General features: G+C 40.9%; 1 protein-coding gene across 3 annotated transcripts; it reads left to right on the top strand.

Moving 5' to 3' along the window:
- The first annotated feature begins 4,795 nt into the window (after positions 1-4,795).
- On the top strand, positions 4,796-16,330 carry LOC128734494 (protein rogdi). 3 transcript variants are annotated; one of them, XM_053828724.1, is made up of 6 exons: positions 4,796-5,203; positions 13,275-13,683; positions 14,358-14,561; positions 14,620-15,108; positions 15,177-15,740; positions 15,805-16,330. In XM_053828724.1, exons 1-5 carry the CDS (start codon positions 5,193-5,195, stop codon positions 15,243-15,245), a joined length of 1,182 nt encoding a protein of 393 aa, XP_053684699.1. In that variant the 5' UTR covers positions 4,796-5,192; the 3' UTR covers positions 15,246-15,740; positions 15,805-16,330. The 3 variants fall into 3 exon arrangements, with proteins under 3 accessions (XP_053684699.1, XP_053684698.1, XP_053684700.1); XM_053828723.1 differs by having other exon boundaries at positions 13,272-13,683; XM_053828725.1 differs by lacking the exon at positions 4,796-5,203 and adding an exon at positions 13,162-13,176.
- Positions 16,331-17,723: the final 1,393 nt, after the last annotated feature.

Raw genomic sequence — 17,723 nt, 5'->3', positions numbered from 1 at the left:
GCATACAATACAGTCGACCACGAACTGCAAGCTGGTAGGCAATGCACGTGTTCTCGGTTTCCCGGACAAGCTGACGCGGCTGATCAAAGCTTGGTTGGAGCGAGTGTTGTGCTACGGGTCATAGCAAGGGGATGAACTGTCCTGTATGTTATTCAACATCGCTATTAAGGGTATGATCCGGCGAGCAGGCATCGAAACGAGAGGAACGATCTTCAGCAAGAGTAGCCAACTCCTAGCCTTCGCAGTTGACCTCGACATCATTACTAGAAACTTTGGGACAGTTGAGGCAGTCTACGCCAGACTAAATACGGAGACTAGGACGATTGGGTTACAAATCAATGCGTCGAAAATAGGGCTGTCTAACCGGCAGTACCGGTAGTACCGAAACCGGTAATACCGGCCAATTTTTAGATACCGAAATACCGGTTTTCGAAAGGCAAAAAACCGGTATTTCCGGTATTTTCTAATATCCTAGTTTTTTTAAACTCCATATTCGAATAAGAACTATTCTAAGTATTCAGAAGGTAGCTAAAGCTGGACGGATGCGATGGGCAGGGCATGTTGCAAGAATGCCGGACAACTACCCTGCAAAGATGGTGTTCGCCTCAAATCCGGTAGGAACAAGACGACCAGGAGCGCAGCGAGCAAGATGGTTAGACCAGGTGGAGCGAGATCTGGCGGAGAGTATTCGGTGTCCGAGGAATTGGAGAGCGGTAGCCCTTAACCGAGTTACATGGAGAAATTTTGTTCAACAGGCTTTGTCTTAGGACGGCAAGCCACCTAAGTAAGTAAGTATTCGAATAAGAACTAAGTTTGATAGATGATTGTGAAATTCATAGAAAAGCAACTTGGTGTTAATGCCTACGAGATTCTCCAACTGCTAGCAATGGAGAATTTGAAACTGTGAGTAAACAATTATAGCTTTTGAGCCCGTTAAAGGCACAGTAGAGCGTCTTTGCTGTACAAATGTTTCATCGCATGAGCCAAACGTCGCGTTTAATTTTTTGAACAACTTGATATTCAAAAGCCGCCAAATTATTCGATGCTCTCAGATAATCGTCCCTTACAATCGTAAATCGTCACTCAACAATGAAGTAATAAAGCACCAGTTTCAACTGAAGCAGCGCCGTTTTGTTTCAAAATTGGCTTCAATCGACGTTAAGGAAACGGTTTTCACTTCATCATGACGACCCCTTAATTTCATTCGTATTTTTCTATCAAATATTCAGTAGAAGGCCAGCAACTTTGAATGCAATTGAATTAAATTTGAGTAACATTAACTGCAATTTGACGCATATTACTCAACATCGACAATCATGCCTGACTGTCAGTCGTCGTCATTTGAAGTCGTCACTAACTTCAGCTAAACTTCGACGATACCGGACCCTGATCAGACTACGGGAATCTTTGCACTTTTTGAGCATTCTTGCTATCAAAGGATCTGCCAGGAAAGAATTTAGAATATTTTTCAAATCTATCACCTTGATTGAACAACCAGATGAAATCTCCAAGCCACTATCTGCGAATAGTGGTATTGATAACAGAGAAGAGAAGATACCTGTGAACGATGATGAAGAGGAAGACACTATCAAGGGTTCCGGAGAAATTCGTGAAGAGACTGTATAGGAGACCGGGGCATTTATTATAGTGGAAGCTACAATCCTGGGATTTTTTAAAATAGGTAAAAGCGGGTTTCCCAACTCTAAATTTGAAGAAATGAAAGGAAAATTCCTGATGCGCTGAGAGCCGTTCGTTAGACTTCGGTGAAAGCGGAAGTTTTTTCAATTGTTGGAAGCGTTGGCAACAAAATCCATTCTAACAAGGGAAATAAATCGCTAAGTGTACTATATCTGCTTAAATTCTGCTTTACTAAACAACAATACTGAAGCTAAAGTTTGAAAATAAAGACATTTACTGAAAATCATCAACATTTCTATTGATTCCGAATAATCTGCCGATACCGGTATTTTACCAGTATTACCGGTATTTTCTACGCCAATACCGAAATACCGGTTTTCACCAAAAGGGCCCAATACCGACAGCCCTAGTCGAAAACCAAATATATAGTAGGAAGACGCCCCAGAGAAAGCAACGTTTGCCTCCCACGGGCAGAGACTATTGACGGCGATGAACTGGAAGTGGTTTATGAATTCGGATATTTGGTATCTCTGGTCACCGCCGACAATAATACGAGTAAGGAGATTCAACAACGCATTCGCACTGGAAGTCGTGCCTACGTTTTCCTTCGCAAGGCGCTTTGATCAAGGAGCGAGCATACGCCGCCGCATAATGCTGATGATGTACAGAACGCTAATCAGACTCTACGGACTTGAGACAGTAACTTAGCTTACGGAAGATATACGTGCACTTGCCGTATTTGAACGAAAGGTGTTGCGGACTGTTTTCGGCGGAATACAAACGAAGAGCGAAGAGTGGCGCAGGCGTATGAATCACGAGCTGCAGGCACTACTTGGACAGATTCCCATCATACACCTGGCGAAAATTGGGAGACTATGATGGGCCGGCCACTATGATGGGGGGAAAATATCTAAAATGAAACGCGAGAGACTTGAGAAAACTCTGCACATTCACGTTGAAACCCCAACGTGGTCAGGAGGAATGATCACCAAGGTTATCAAATTTCTAAGATCGGCTGTAAATACCGTGCTCAAACGTTATCGGAAAACATTGACGTTGGATCGAGCAAAGCAAACCAAATGTAGAAGTGGAACATGTGACCGAAAACTACGAGCGAAGATCTAGGACTAGGACAGTCCGAAATAATCTTGGGATCTCCCGACGTGATTTGGCGAAAAGGTTCACATGTTCACATCCCAACTGAACACCGAAATAGAACATACCCAGATAACTAATAAGCATTAACCATGCCATTCAAGTGCCAGCCAATAAGCAATTATGTTATCTTAAAGGCTACTCAAAAGCTTTTTTGGCAAAGTATACGGCTACTTTACTGCTCTTATAGTTATAGCTAACAATGTTTATAGCTATGCTTATAGCTAACAATGCTTATTTGCAACTGATTACCGACAAGAAGAATTTGAACAGTATGTTTGATGCCAATTTAATGCAGTTAGTCGGTCAAAAGCTAATAAACAGCAACGTGTTGTATAAAATGCCAGATATGTTAAAAAACGACTAGTTTACTGCTTATGTTAATGCTTATTGGTTATCTGGGCAATTGCCTAAAATCCCGCAAGGAATCAAGTAACCCGTAAGACCAAGTACAATGAATATATGTAAAAATGTATACTTTGGACAAATCCCGGGTCAAAAATGTTACCTTGCTAAACGTAAGAGGAATTACCTCCATCGTATTAATCTTATTTTCACAGAGAGATTTGCTCGCAAGTTGATGATATGGTAAGTCATCTCTAGTTGAGAAAAGAAAACAAAGGTTTTTATCACTACAACTATGAATGGAAAACTCTAAAGAAAGTATAGTGTTTCCTGAACATAATTTTGCCTTTCATTCGATCACATGAAGATCTTTGATAAAAGGATGAATCCACCGAATTGTCCAGCTTTTGGTCTCATCGAAACATATTGGGCAACTGTCTAGCGTAAATTGAAGTAGTGTGGCAAAACAATCAAATCATCATCTGAGATGGAAAAGTGGTGATAATTACTCGTTTCTAGCTCATGTTCAGTTTCCCAAGGTTTTGCGTGCATTGATCAATTCTCTTTGCAGTGTCGCTTCTCCATTTTATTCAGATTTTATATAAATAGTATCATTTTCCGTATGTCCAGATTTATTCGAGTTCAACCTTTATAATCGACATCGAGATCTTGATTCGCCAGTAATTTGAGGGTATTTCGATATTGTTTGTTTGGCACATTCTACTACCTTTTAATCGAGAAAATTTGAAGTGATGAAACGGGTCATACGATACAGACAAAATGTATTACCGTAAAATGAAGATAACGTTGTCACATGTCAGAACTAAGTCACAAGAAATGGAGAAAACTCCAAAACATGAAACAACGCTGTAAATTATTACATCTTGCTAAATTAGATAATACTCTTTAGCCGTCAGTTTGCAGCATGACTAATGGGATAGCCGTTTAACAAAAAAAAAGTCACGTTTTGTTTGCCACCAGTTGAAACAATACATGCTATTATCGAGTAATCACCAGTTTATGGTATAATTTAATGCTTTAACTACTGTATAGAAAATTGTGGTTGACAGGCGGTATAGCATGCAAATTGATCTTTTTTTCTAATCAAGTTTGTTCCGATCCGGGAACGTATTTCTTAGTGGCTCTAAAATACGAGCCAACGAACTTAAGGTAATATTAAACCATGTGCTTGCTTGCTAATTTCTTGAATCGACAAAATCGGTATCGTCTGTGTGTTACGTGTACTTTGTGATGTTAGTCCATTCGTTTGAGCGTTGAATATATTTATCAGCGAAATGGGGTCAGAATTGTGCTGAGTAAATTGCCATAATTGAATGAATAAACGGTTGAAGAATTTCACGGGCTTGTAGAAATTATTCACCCTCATTGTCGGTCACTTATTTTTTGGAGCGTTCATAGTTTGTGCCAATAAACTGAACACTATAATTTATAGTGAACATCTTACCCCACTTATCTCTGCAATGTATGATATATACATTTGTTCGCATCCGGTGATCATCTGAATAGGATTGAATAAAAAAAACAAATAAATAAAAGACGACCGATAACAGAGCAAAACAATAAATACAGCCTTGTGTGTGCCGGTAAGAAAAAAACAGATGCATGCTCGTCCGTCAGTCAGTCCGTCAGTCAGAGCTTCTTTGCAGGCGTGTGTAGCAAAGGTGTCGACGATTCCGGTGCTTATCGCGGTAGCGCCATTTTCATTAGTGGAATAAATACATGGAAAGAAATTCAGTTTAGCTTTTTTTGGTCGTCTCGTCAGTCCAGTGTTTGTCGTCGGGTTAAATAGATGTGGTGCGTTCAATGAGTCGTTTATTTAGCGGTTGACAACTTTATTGTCAGGCGATCTCGCGATTGTTGTGTCGATGTTGATCTACTATCTCGCGAGTTCTTCTTCCATACACGGTGCAGCTAGCAGCGAGCGGGGGAATCACTTACTAAGAGCAGCGGATAAGGCAACATCTGCGGAATAGTTTTGAGAGGAGGATTAAGGGTTCAAGTGGTGAGCAGTTCGGCGCGGAATATCGATCAACATGCTGAAATTGTAAGTGAAAGATAAGGAATGCAATATTGACTATTAGCGGTGATCAGACCGCGATTTTTCCGCGCGTGCTAGCTATTGGATATTGTTTAATTAGTAAATAACAAGTGTATAGACGTACAAAGTACCCATAAACTTTGTAATGTACTGTATCATATGCTAAAAATTTCGACGTTTTCTCCGTTACAAACCGAGCCTTGGTATGACTTTTAACTTGATTGAAGAGGCAGCACGTGATTTACTGATATGCCGTCATCGCAATCAGCAGCGCGCCGCCGTCGATTGTTAACGCAGGTCAACGGAGTCGAAAGAATTGATTCTTGTTTAGTTTGTACACGCGAAGGGAATATCTTTTGTGGACGTCAATCGTTTGTTAGATTACATCTTATGTCACAACACTGTGTATTACTATCACTGTGTCTATACAATCTACTTACTATCACAGTTTCAGCTCGAATGTAGCTTGTAAATTCCCGTAAAACTTTGATAAAGTTTCAGAAATTCTGTATATTGGTATACGGTAGAATTAAATTTTAATGAGGAATATAATTTAGTTGAAATTAAATATCCAATGCACTGAATTCATAAACTGTGTTACGCTATTGTTCTATAGGAAGGAAATTTTATTGCGTTAGTCATCACATTTTGACTGTTATCAGCTCATTTCGTTTGAGTACGAATAGACCTTGAAATCCTGGTTGGCGCCTTCGGGTGATTTGCAATCAAACGATAGGTATATCGGATTTTGAGATTTAAAGAATTCGTATCTAGTCAGATGTGTGATGTTTCTTGATTATTCTAGCAACAATCGATTGTAAAAATCAATACCTGAATCTTCAATCATAGTCAAACCAATATTCTGGAAGATCTTGCGAATGAATACATTGTCGATTTCACTTTCGGCTTACTTCCCATTTAGTGTCCCATTCGTTGCTAATTTAAAAGAGATTCCTATTTATGTTATAATGATCGCGACCAGTGCTTGGTCTATTCATATCTATCGATATTTTGAAGGTGTTTTTTTCTGTATTATGCATTTATTTTTCTTGCACTTTCACTTTAGTACAGCCACATGTATTTCTGCTGCTAAGAACCGATTTGTAGCCCATTTCAGTGCTAATTCTACTGTACCAATCACTTTCTTTGAGTCAGTATCAGTGGGTCTAAATGACTCTCTTTTTTTTTACTCTGCGGGGAGTCCTTTCGTCTCACTCACCAGAAAAGTCATATTATTCTGTCAAGACGCTTCATCGGGGTCTTGTGGAACTGGAAGTAACCACGACTTGTTACTTGATACAAGACGAAAAGTTTTCCTGAAAACATCTAAAAGAGCTGCCAAAAGATTGTTTATTCTATTCGATTGAAAGAGTGAGTAGACGTTTGGAAAATAAGCTGGCCCATCAGACAATATTTCGTATTTTTGAGCGCATATTTGGAAGTTGAGAACTTTTTTTAATGTACACCCGAACTTTACAAAATTTTACAAAAGATCATCTATAATTTTATCAGCCTGCAGGCTGTATCTCAATTGCGTTTTTGGCTCTTTTTTTGCCCATAGTACAATGAGTTTTGAAGACTTGAAATGTGAAACGCAAACGGGGAATATTATAGGTGTAACGAGTGAAGGAATTGAAGTTTTTCAAAGTTTTTCATTAGATACATTTGCGTATAGGATACTACCATATTCGAATAATGGAACTATAAGAGGTCTAGCTAGTTGTAATCGTATTGTTTGAAGAGTATAATGGCGTAGGGAAACTTATGACTGCATAGATTCGTAAACTTTCTTACACATGGCTGATACATGGGCGTCCCACTTTCTATAACTATCTATGTGTATGCCCAAGTTACTGCTGAATAAGGAATGATTTTGTTTCCAATTATAATTTGAGGAACTTTATCAAGAACCATTCTCTTCGTTCTGAAAATGTTGGCCTGAATTTTCCCAGCATTCAATAGAATACCATTTGAGTTACTCCAATCCATCATTTTCTTTATATCAACATTAACTTTATTTACGAGATTGTCAGTTTGATAACTTTTGGAAATCGTTAGTATATAGGTGAAATTTACAGCATAGTAGTTGCTCAGGACGATCGTTACCGCATGTCGGCATTTCTCATTAAACCAGTCATTTCGTATACTCCGTTGCTCGTCATCTAGCTCCGCTGAAACGACTTCTCCGGTGGCCGTCCGTATGCTATTTCAACTTCCTCTGAAGACGGTAGTCCCTCATCTAGCCTCAACTCCTCGGAGGAAGGCAGTCTCTCATCCAGTATTTGCGCATACTTCTCGGCAGACTGCGCATACTTCTTCGGTAGAAAATTTTGAGTGGACATGTATTACGATGGTCAGAGTTAATATCCGCAACCCATAGGAAAAGTCCCATGAGAAACAATCTGAGTTTTATTACACTCTTATAATGGAATTTAAGACCAAAATTGATCTAGAAAACCACCATAAAAGTACAATAAAACTCACATTGTTGCTTGGGGTACGTTCGTGATGTTTGATGAAGAACCGGCCATCAATGAGAACGTGGTTAACCTGGTATGTTAGTCTGGTGATCTCCAGGTGGCTTTGCGGATAGCCTTACGGGGGAAAGCAGTGCTTCGGATCTTAATGATTCAGAAACTCAGAAATTTATATCACCGTTTGCCGTTATTGTTCATGCCGGTGTCCTGGATATGGCACCAGATTACCGGTTTATTCCATTCGTCCTCCTTCTTTCGTGGCCTAGGTCGACATCGAATATTCCGATCCGTGTTTGCTTGAATGTTTATAGTAATCATTGTTTAGGTATGCTGCCTTACTATGGCCATGCTATCGACTCTCATGATGGGGCTGCCATCTTAGCATTAGTACCAAGATATCACGTTTCTTAATTCAGCCGCCCGCTCTGGATCAGACGCTGTCGTGAGCCGCTCCTAACCTGAAGCACAGGCTGAAGTGCAGGCGATTACTAGTTTGAGTATTTAGAGCCATCAATAGCCGTCCTGACGAGAAACAGACGCTCATGTCTGCCTAAGCTTCTTCCTACTGCTGCCACCCAGCATTCGCATGAGTGCTTCTCTCCCTGTCTGTGTAACGGCCATAGTTTTCACCGACGTTGGTAACCGAAGCTCCTTCCTTAAGTTACTCATATTCTGGTTGATACCAGGAGAAGGTAGGGATAGGAGTTGTTGGATAAGAGGCTGAGGACCACTGTGGACTGTAATTTATTCCGCATGTGCGCGAGATATCTGATGATACGCATTATTCAGCCGTTCACTAACCTACTTGCCGTTTAAATACCTACCTTATTTTGTTATCCTTTTGGTATCATATTTTGGTTACGTTCTTACTTTACCAGCCGAGAACCGGGGTGGTTTTTGCCGTATCAAGAATTCCTCTCCATTGTACTCAATCCTGGGCTACACGGCGCCAATTCGTTGCGCGTCTCGACACACACACAAGTCGGCTTCAACTTGTCGAGCCATCTAGCACGATTAGCCCCTCTGTTCCTGGTGCCGTTTGGTTTTAGAAAAGAATAGGTATCACTGCACAGTTATCCGGCATCCTTGCGACGTGGCTGGGCCACCGTAGTCTCACAACTTTCGCCAGGTGTACGATGGGAATCTATCAAAGTAGTTCCAGCAACTCGTGGTTCATATGCCTACGGTACTCTCCGTTATCCGTTTGTACTCCGCCAAAAATAGTCCCAAACACCTTTCGTTCAAATAGGGCAAGTGCACGTATGTCTTCCGCAAGCAAAGTTGCTGTCTCAAGTCTGTAGAGGACTACCGGTCTAATTGGCGATTTGTACATCGTCCGGCGGCGTATGCTTGATCGAAGCATCTTGCGGAGGGAAATGTAGGCTGGCATTACGCGTATTATTGTCGGCGGTGACCAGAGATCCCAAATATACGAATTCATCAACCACGGCAACATCGCCGTCAATAGTCACTGTCCGTAGGAGGCAAACCTTGTTTTATCTGGAGCCTCTTCCTCCCACACATTTGGTTTTTGACGCACTGTTTTTTAGCCCTATGCTAGCCTCCGTTTTCAGTCTGCACATTGCCTCCACTGTCCCAAGGTTTCTAGTAACGATGTCGAGGTCGTCTGTAAAGACTACTTAGTAGTTGGATACTCTTGCTGAGGATCGCTCCTCTCGTTTCGAGGCCCGTTCGCCGGACTACACATTCAATAGACCAAATCATCATACCGTCAATTGACAGATACTGGCGCCCTTGTTTACATTTTAGAAAACTTTCCTTTCCGTTTATAGCGAATGTAGCGTGTTTTTTAACATTTTACAGGCATAATGGCTTTTAGATTTAGTCCTAATGCTGTTTAAACTCGGTTTAAACAACAAACTTGCTGTTTAAACAGTTGAAACTTTTTTGAATTCTACGGTCTGTTTGTAAACAAGGGCGCCAGTATCTGCCAGATGACGTCATCTTGATTTGATCTATAGCAATATTGAATATTGTCGGACAGACTGTCCTGGGTAGTTCATTCCTTTGCCGCAACCAGGGGGGTGGTGTCAAGCGAAAATTTCGTACCTAGCATCGAAATCATCATCCCCATAAAAAATTCCTCCTATTTAGTATTTGCATCCTACAAATTGGCCTATTGTTGCAAGTTGCAACAACCCTTATGTGAGTTTTACAGAGGGATATACACGTTCATGTTCATGGAAAAATATCCTTGAAAGTGTAGCCACGTACAGATTCAGCAAAGACACCAGAACTAGACTGAGCATAGTAGAAGGTTCGCGTATACACAGCAAAGGATGATACTACACTGAGAAAACTTTTCGTATAGTTTCTATGTGTCCCACACATAGATTTTTGCAATGTGCCCAGTTAATGAACTTAATATGCCAAACAGTTATAATTTATGGGTACGCGAAACTTTTGCACATAATATTCATATGCGTATATTTTTTATGTGCATAATTGCACATACTATTCATATGCGTATAATTTTTATGTGTATTTCTGGGAGGATTGTGTTTATATGCGGCTCATGATAATTATAGGGAATTTCATATGGAAATTTACTATTAGTTATGTGCAGAATATTTTAAGTGTACTAATGCCATCTCTTATCCCAAGGAAGGTACCACTGCTTATGAGTGTTCAAATGCCGTGTGATGTTGTTGTATGATGTCAGGCAATGATGCCAGTGTGGTTGTGATGCGAGAGTGATGGTACATATACAACCTAAAAATTACCATCGTCATCCGTAGAGGGCGTGCTAACCCTGTCCGCCGAGATTCGACAGAATGCCCACTCTTGAGTTCTGTAGTCTTCGGATTCACCCAAGATCATGTTGAGATAATTTTTGGAGCAATTCGTTCTAAGGGAAGTTATAACGACAATCCGAATTCAAGCGATTTTAACCTTTCGTTACTCGTTCGAACTTCGATTTATAGGCATGCTAAAACCTAACAGAATTTACTCGAATTCTAATGCCACTTGGTGAAAAACTTATGAAACTTTTTCCATCGTTTGAAAGATCTTGGTCCGAGATCAACTTTGTTGAAACAGTAATTTTCTTTATTGCTGGAGTCCCGAGATATACCGAAATAAAGATAACGATTCTCAGGCGTTGTACAAAATACAACAGTGCGAGTAATAGAGGGTTAAAGCGGCCCATATCCATTTAATCCAGAACAACAATCCCAGTTCTTCCAATGTTCGTTCTTCACAAAAACACAGCTATAGCTATAGCAATCTAGCCGATCGCCCATTTTGTAGATAAGGTGTGGTCATTCGGTAGTTTCTCCTACTCCAAAATCCTTGAAATTATCCAATTAACTGCTGTTGCTAGTGGTTCTTGACCATTTTTGTAAAGTTTTGTCGGGAGTCGGTCCTTTTCGGCGGCTATATTATTCTTCAGCTGACCGATTTCTTGCTGGATCTCTTCGAGATCGGGAGCCGGCAAGCTGTTGTCGTTTGGAGGCGAACCGTTGCATCTCCTCTTGTTATATAGCCATTCAGATGCTTATCCACCCTTCCTCGTCTCTACATTTGTCAGGTTTAAGTGTGTATAGCCCTTACGAGTATGGCTCACCTTCTCGTAAATCTTGCGCATGTCATTAACCCGGAATAGTTGTTCCAGCTCTTCACGATCCTATTATTATTATGTTTTATTTTATGTATTATTATTATGTATTATTTTATGTATTTTTCGTATGTATCTGATTCGCTTTGTTTTATACCTTTTTCCATCGTGTTTTGTATATTTTCGTATTATTTTTGTACCATTTTTGTGTTATTCGTATCAGTTTTGTCATTGTTTTCATTATTTAGGTGTCATGTGTGTAATATTTTTGTTTCGTTTCTGTATCATTCTTGTTCCGTCTCTGTGTTTTTTTAAATATTTGTTAGCGAACAAAAAAGGACTATGTATTCCACCGCACTGTCACAAATGTCATTCCCATACATTTTTCGTGTAGCGAACATCTCATTTAGCCTATAACAAACTTTGCCTCGGACCAAATGTATTAGTGAGTAGCCCGCTCTAACATCAGCCTCGGATGAATGTGTATTGGTAAGCGCTCGAACAAAATTACTTTTTTGCTTTTCACGTAGGACTACGTCTTTGTTTACTATCTGGGACTGGGTAGCACTTTGGAAAAACGAAAATAGAAGTGTAACGTTGGAATGAAAGATTTCAAATGCTAATAACTCCTAAACTACTGAACGAAACTGAACAATTTATATGTCGTTAGAAAGATAAAATGATCAGCAATTTTATGGTGGGAGAGAGACAGCAATTTTATGGACGGCGTAAGAGAGAGGGGGGGGGGGCTCGTATACGAATGAAACACAAACGTCCTCAAAACTCGTGAACTAACCAAGTAAATGAAACCAAATTTGGCGTGTGAGGCTTATAGAAGGTAGGATTTTTTTCTATGGTGTACTGAGACCCCTTCCCCTTCTAAAAGGGAGGGCTCTTATACAAATGATTTACAAATTTCCTCATAAATCTAGAACTAATCAAGCAAATGAAACCAAATTGGGTATGAGGATTTCAGAAGGCAAGAATTTTTTCTATTGTGAATTGAGACCCCTCCCCTCTTTAGGAGGGGGGGGGCTCCCTTACAAATAATATACAAATTTCCTCATAACTCAAGAGCTACCCAACAAACATTTTTGTTGAATAACAGCTTATCAAGCGCTTGTTTACTGGATATTAGCAGTATAATGGTTGAATAAACTGCTCTTCGAAAAAAACTGTTTGTTGGGTAACCAATCAAAAGGAACCAAATTTGGCATGTGGGGGTTTTTGGAGGTAATAATAATGATCTGATATAGTCCTACGTAACCCATTCATACAACCCTTAGGGCTGTATACCTTGTAGTTTTTTTCTTTTTGTGTCTGACGTGTAGGAAGCGTAAAAAGATGTTAGCCGCTTCTTTACCCTTCAGTTTCATACGCCTGATGTATTCTTATCACATTTTTGTGTCATTTTTGCATCTCTTAAAAAAATTAATTTTTATTTTGCAGCAATTTATGTGTCATTTTTTAACGTTTTATGTAACTTCATTTATTTTAATATTGCGGAATTGGTATGCCAATTATTTACGTAAAATTTTTGTATGACCTGCATTTCTTGCATAATTTTCATATTTTGTACTTCCACGAGCGTCTCAATAAAATCTGTGAGATGCAACATTTCCTTTTGGACCCAATATTTATTCATTTATACTTATACTTATACAAGTTCGAAACGCTCACCGATTTTTGTGAAAATGCATGCAAATTTGCTATTCACACAGGTAAAAATAATATGGGCAGTGTAAGATACCTTAGTTAGACATTCTTTGAAAAGTAAGCGTTAGCACAAGCGTTTGCGAACTTACGTCATAAACGCCAGCTCGCTGTCACGTCGGTGACAAACAAAAGCAAAAAACATCAAAACATTCGCCTTCTGCTTCTCTTGCTGTTTGCATTTTGCAGTTCTCCTTGATTGTGCTGTGCGTGTGGTCGAATTAGAATTACATATATAGTAGATGTGTCATTGTGTCTAATCCTAGTGGTTTTTTTTCTCTCACTACTTTGTTTCGATACGATACAGCAGCGGTCCTAATTGGTTCTCTCGGCCGCAATCGCGGAAGAAAACGAAACCTCCCCGGCCGTCGGTAACGTTTTGGGACCAGCCGCAGCAGGACCAACAACCGCAAGTTCCGCCGCCACAGAAAACGTCACGGAAAAAGAAAAGCTGTCTTCGTCCGGTTGAACAACAACAGCAGCAGATTTTGCAGCAGCAGGTCTCGTGGTCAAGTGTCGATCACGACAGTCAACCGAGCAGCTTCGAAGAAAGCATCTTTTCCAGACAAAACAGTCTCCGAACAAGTGTCACCAGTCAGGGTAGCTGCAGTGCCAGTTTCGCTGCCAGTAGCAGCAGCAGCAGCAGGAGGCCACCGCCACCAAGACGTCCAGCTAGGAGAGTCATGGCCGATTCGGAGAAGGAGGAAGCGGTTAACTTGGTGAGTGTTCGCTTGTTTTACTGTTACGTGTTGTAATACTTGATAGGGTGATCATGTTTTGTGAATCAAACCAAGGATTCATTGGGTTCGAATAACCCAATGAATGAGTCACCCTAATGTAATCGGTTTGAACATTACTTAAGGTCCAGTAGGTTGAAGGATTTAAGGCAGGAAATTTTGGTTTATGCAGCCTTGTTATTGTTTAGATATGAGCGAGCATTCTTGTTGAAACAGTGGGAGCTCAGTGCGTGTTTGCCTGCGGGATGCAAGATATGAATTATTTATTATTTATTTTCCGACGATGACTCGAATCAGTGCCACTTCAGTGAGACCAAAAGCCATTTGGCTGGTGTGTAAACGTTGTCGCGTACTTAATTTCATGTTTAATTACGACACACCGTGAGCAAATGGGAACCATATAATGAGAAATCTATTTTTATGCACTGAAATTCATGGAACATCTTAATCGGCATTAATTTTAAAAACACTAACGAGGTCTGTAATCCCTAGCAATTACTGTATCTGCTTTGCTGTTGTTTTTTCAGTCTATTAGTACTTATTTTATACCCGTCTAGCTCTATTACCACCTTTAATTTTTCTCTGGACAAGAGGCCTAAAACTGGTGTTTTCGTCAAATCATAATTAATTAAATAATTTTTATTACCACTCGATAGCAAGTTGAATTCGAATGGGTGTTGCGCGAAGAGGTTCACTCGGTGCTTAAACAACTGCATGCCATTCTGGTGGAATGTGCCCATCGCTTTCCGGTGCCTCTCTACGGTAACGAAGGAAAAAAGCAGGACAAATTCGTTCTGACTGCCGCCCCGGAGCAGCTCAAGTGTGTCGTCACGCTAACTGGTGATAGCATCACACATGCGGTAAATATGAAAGTTCAAATCCGGATTGGAAATAAATTTTTAACTGATTTTTTTTCAGGACATCAACTTCAAAGTTCAGAGGCAACAGCAGCAGACTCAACGTACCACGATTACGCAGGATTACCCGTGGAAGATCCAGCAGGTGCAGGATGCCGCCAATCATCTCCAGCAAGCAATAAACCACATCGACAATGTGGATAGTTCGTACAACTTTAAAACGTCCGACGAGGTGTTGCACATCTTGGGAAACATACTGGGAGCTTTACAGCGGGGACGTACCTCACTGGTGGTACCTCGCAAGAAACCAATTGACGAGCTGATGAAGAGCCGAAACATGAAAGCCTTGTCGCCGAATCTGCCGGAAGATTTGGCCATTAGCTTCTACATCCAGAGCCACAAGCTGATTTTTGTGGCTTATCAGCTGACGAATTTTCAGGGCACGATGAAGTTCGACTCCTGCCAGGCTGAGTGCTCGGTACCGTGGCTGAACGAGGTACTGGTACTCTTCACGGTGGCGCTTCAACTGTGCCAACAATTGAAGGATAAGGTTTGATTAACTTTTACCGCGAAAAACTCTCGATTTAATAATTTCACATAAAATGTTTTATATTTTAGATTTCAGTTTTCTCTCAGTATAAAGATTTCACCGTTGGCTCGCGGTCGGCTTCTGCGTTGTCCTATTGATTGGACCGGTCGCCGGCACCGGAAGCACTTCTGCCGTGCCTGGCATAAGAGAGAGTACACAGGACAACGTGCCGTACTCCGTAACACTACTATATAAACCCTAGCGTAGCGTAGTCCCCTTGTTGTAGCAGTCAGTAGTGTCGTGAAATGGTGTGGTCCTTCCCCATTTTCCCAACAAAAGAAAATTGAAGTTCAAACCCCGAATAGTTCCAAACCCCGCGGCTTTACACCACAAAATACGGTCGATTGATTTACACACACATCGGGAAACTATTTCCAGATGGACGGACACTGGACGCGACCGACCGCCCGTTGTTGAAAATATTAATGTTTGTTACTCTAGTAATTACTTGTGTTGTTATATAAGCGTTAGAGCAATAAGGTTGCGGAAAGCTGATTGTAATGGGGCCAACGGCCCCCTCCAGCCGCCGCCGTCGAAAGTCAACCATGAAAAAGAACAAAAAACTACTGTAGAAATCACAATAACAGCTGATTGTGAGTTATCATTCGAACCAAACCTTATCTTGAGCCCGTGTATTTAATTGTCCGTTTTTTTCAGTCTCCGATTGTGCGATTCACGCGGATCGCCCAGACAGCATGCAAGCAACAACTCATTTAGATAAGCGAAAAATGTACTGAAGAAACGTAAGTAAACAAATTCGACATTAATAGTGGCAAATATCCACTCGGCTCTGCGCGCGCACGCTAGAAGTTCGGTTCTATCCCGTCGTCCCCACCCCGGTTGTTGGGTTTGACTGGCTGGATCACTGACAAAAAACACCCGGCCCGGCAGTTTGTACTTAGATAATTTACACGTTTGTGCGTTTATCAGAAAAGAGCAGAGCGCAGAAGCAGGCTTCGTTGGAGGCGCGCTAACTCGCTCGCACCTATAGGTATGGTTCGATATAGCTGGAATCTCGCAGGATACTGCTGGGCTATAGCCGGCGGGTAGCTAGCACTGTGGAGCATTTGTATATTGTATTTAAAAACCTCCTCCAAGATAGGTTAGGTAGATTACCTTTAGTTTGTTTGGAAAGTGCTACAAATAGGTTTTATCTTTTATGCGAAAAATATAAAGCCCGTTTGGCTCTAACTGTTTTTGTTTCTTTTTTTTTCTTTTGTATATTTGTTAAATTTTCAAAGTATTTTCTTGTTTGTATAAATTTAACTTACAATGTTTTATCATAATATTGTTTTTCATTGTTCTTGAGTTATGGTCAAAAAAATCGATTTAACGCAGAAAACCTGGAATACCTGGAGAAGGGTACAACCCATTAAATGGGAAACATATTTTTATCAGTTATGTTATTCCATTAAACTTGATAGGAAAGCTCAATTATGTTTGCCATAGTTGTTTTACAGGTTTGAAGAATTTTCATTCGTTAGATTAGACCGCTTTATACTTTTAGAAGGACGAGAAATGAACATGTAATGAAAAGTGGTTACGTTTTGCACGTCCATAACTCAGCCATTTATCGAAGGATTTTAAAGCTATTTGCATCAATCGATCATTTTTTCTATGCATTGATTCATAAGGCACTGTGAAGAATAAATGAATCAGTCAATCACATGTAAGCACACTTTTGCTTTCCAAGCTCGATTCGATTCTAGACAAAAGTGACAGAATCTTTCCATCCCAATCGATCAGGAATTATTAGTTTGATACCCTTACGTACAGACCTATTTAAATTCCCTCGGTAGAGGGCGCGCCTTTGAACCCCAATTTTTCATATTATTTGGTCTTCGACACGTTTATTTTTAACCCAATTCTTCTAACCTCCGCATCAGCGTTGCAAAGTTTCTGACTGTGATGTTGAGGCCATCTGCAAATTCTAGGCCCGCTCGTCGAAGCACCCCCTTCAGGACGATGTTGCGAACAACATTGTGAAAAACGTGCTGCTCGAGCCTCAAATGCTGCTAATACCGACCAGGGAAAAATTAAATGCATGCTGTATATGACATCATGACGGCTGAGCAGCTATGAGACACCGGAGTTGCCCAGGAATACGCGTGGTAGCTGGAAGCAGCGCTACCAACGGAAGAGCAACTTGGCGCAGCAACTCTTGAAGATGGTTGGAAAGGCGTTCAGACCGCCATCGGTAGTACTGCTCTAACGGCACTAGGTACAATGAATTCGAACCGAAAAAACAATTGGTTCGACGGCGAACGAGATCGCGAGGCGATGAAAGAACTGTACCGTGCTGATGATAAACGGAAGTTCTACGAGAAGTTAAAACGCTCGCGCAAAGGCTATGTGCCGCAGGCCGATATGTGTCGGGACTCAGACGGTAATCTTCTCGCGAACGAACGTGAGGTAATCGAGAGGTGGAAGCAGTATTATGACGAGCACCTTAACAGCGATGTAGTTGAACGTGAAGGTGACGATATGGCAATAGATCTTGGAGCACGTGCAGAAGACGACAGAATACCGGCCCCCGACCTCCAGGAGGTCGTAGAAGAGATCAGTCGGCTGAAGAA

The sequence above is a fragment of the Sabethes cyaneus genome, chromosome 2 (genome assembly GCF_943734655.1).
Source record: "Sabethes cyaneus chromosome 2, idSabCyanKW18_F2, whole genome shotgun sequence".
In the NCBI taxonomy this organism is placed as follows: domain Eukaryota; kingdom Metazoa; phylum Arthropoda; class Insecta; order Diptera; family Culicidae; genus Sabethes; species Sabethes cyaneus.
Note: the sequence above shows the minus strand (reverse complement) of the source record. Positions and strands in the feature narration are given on the sequence as shown.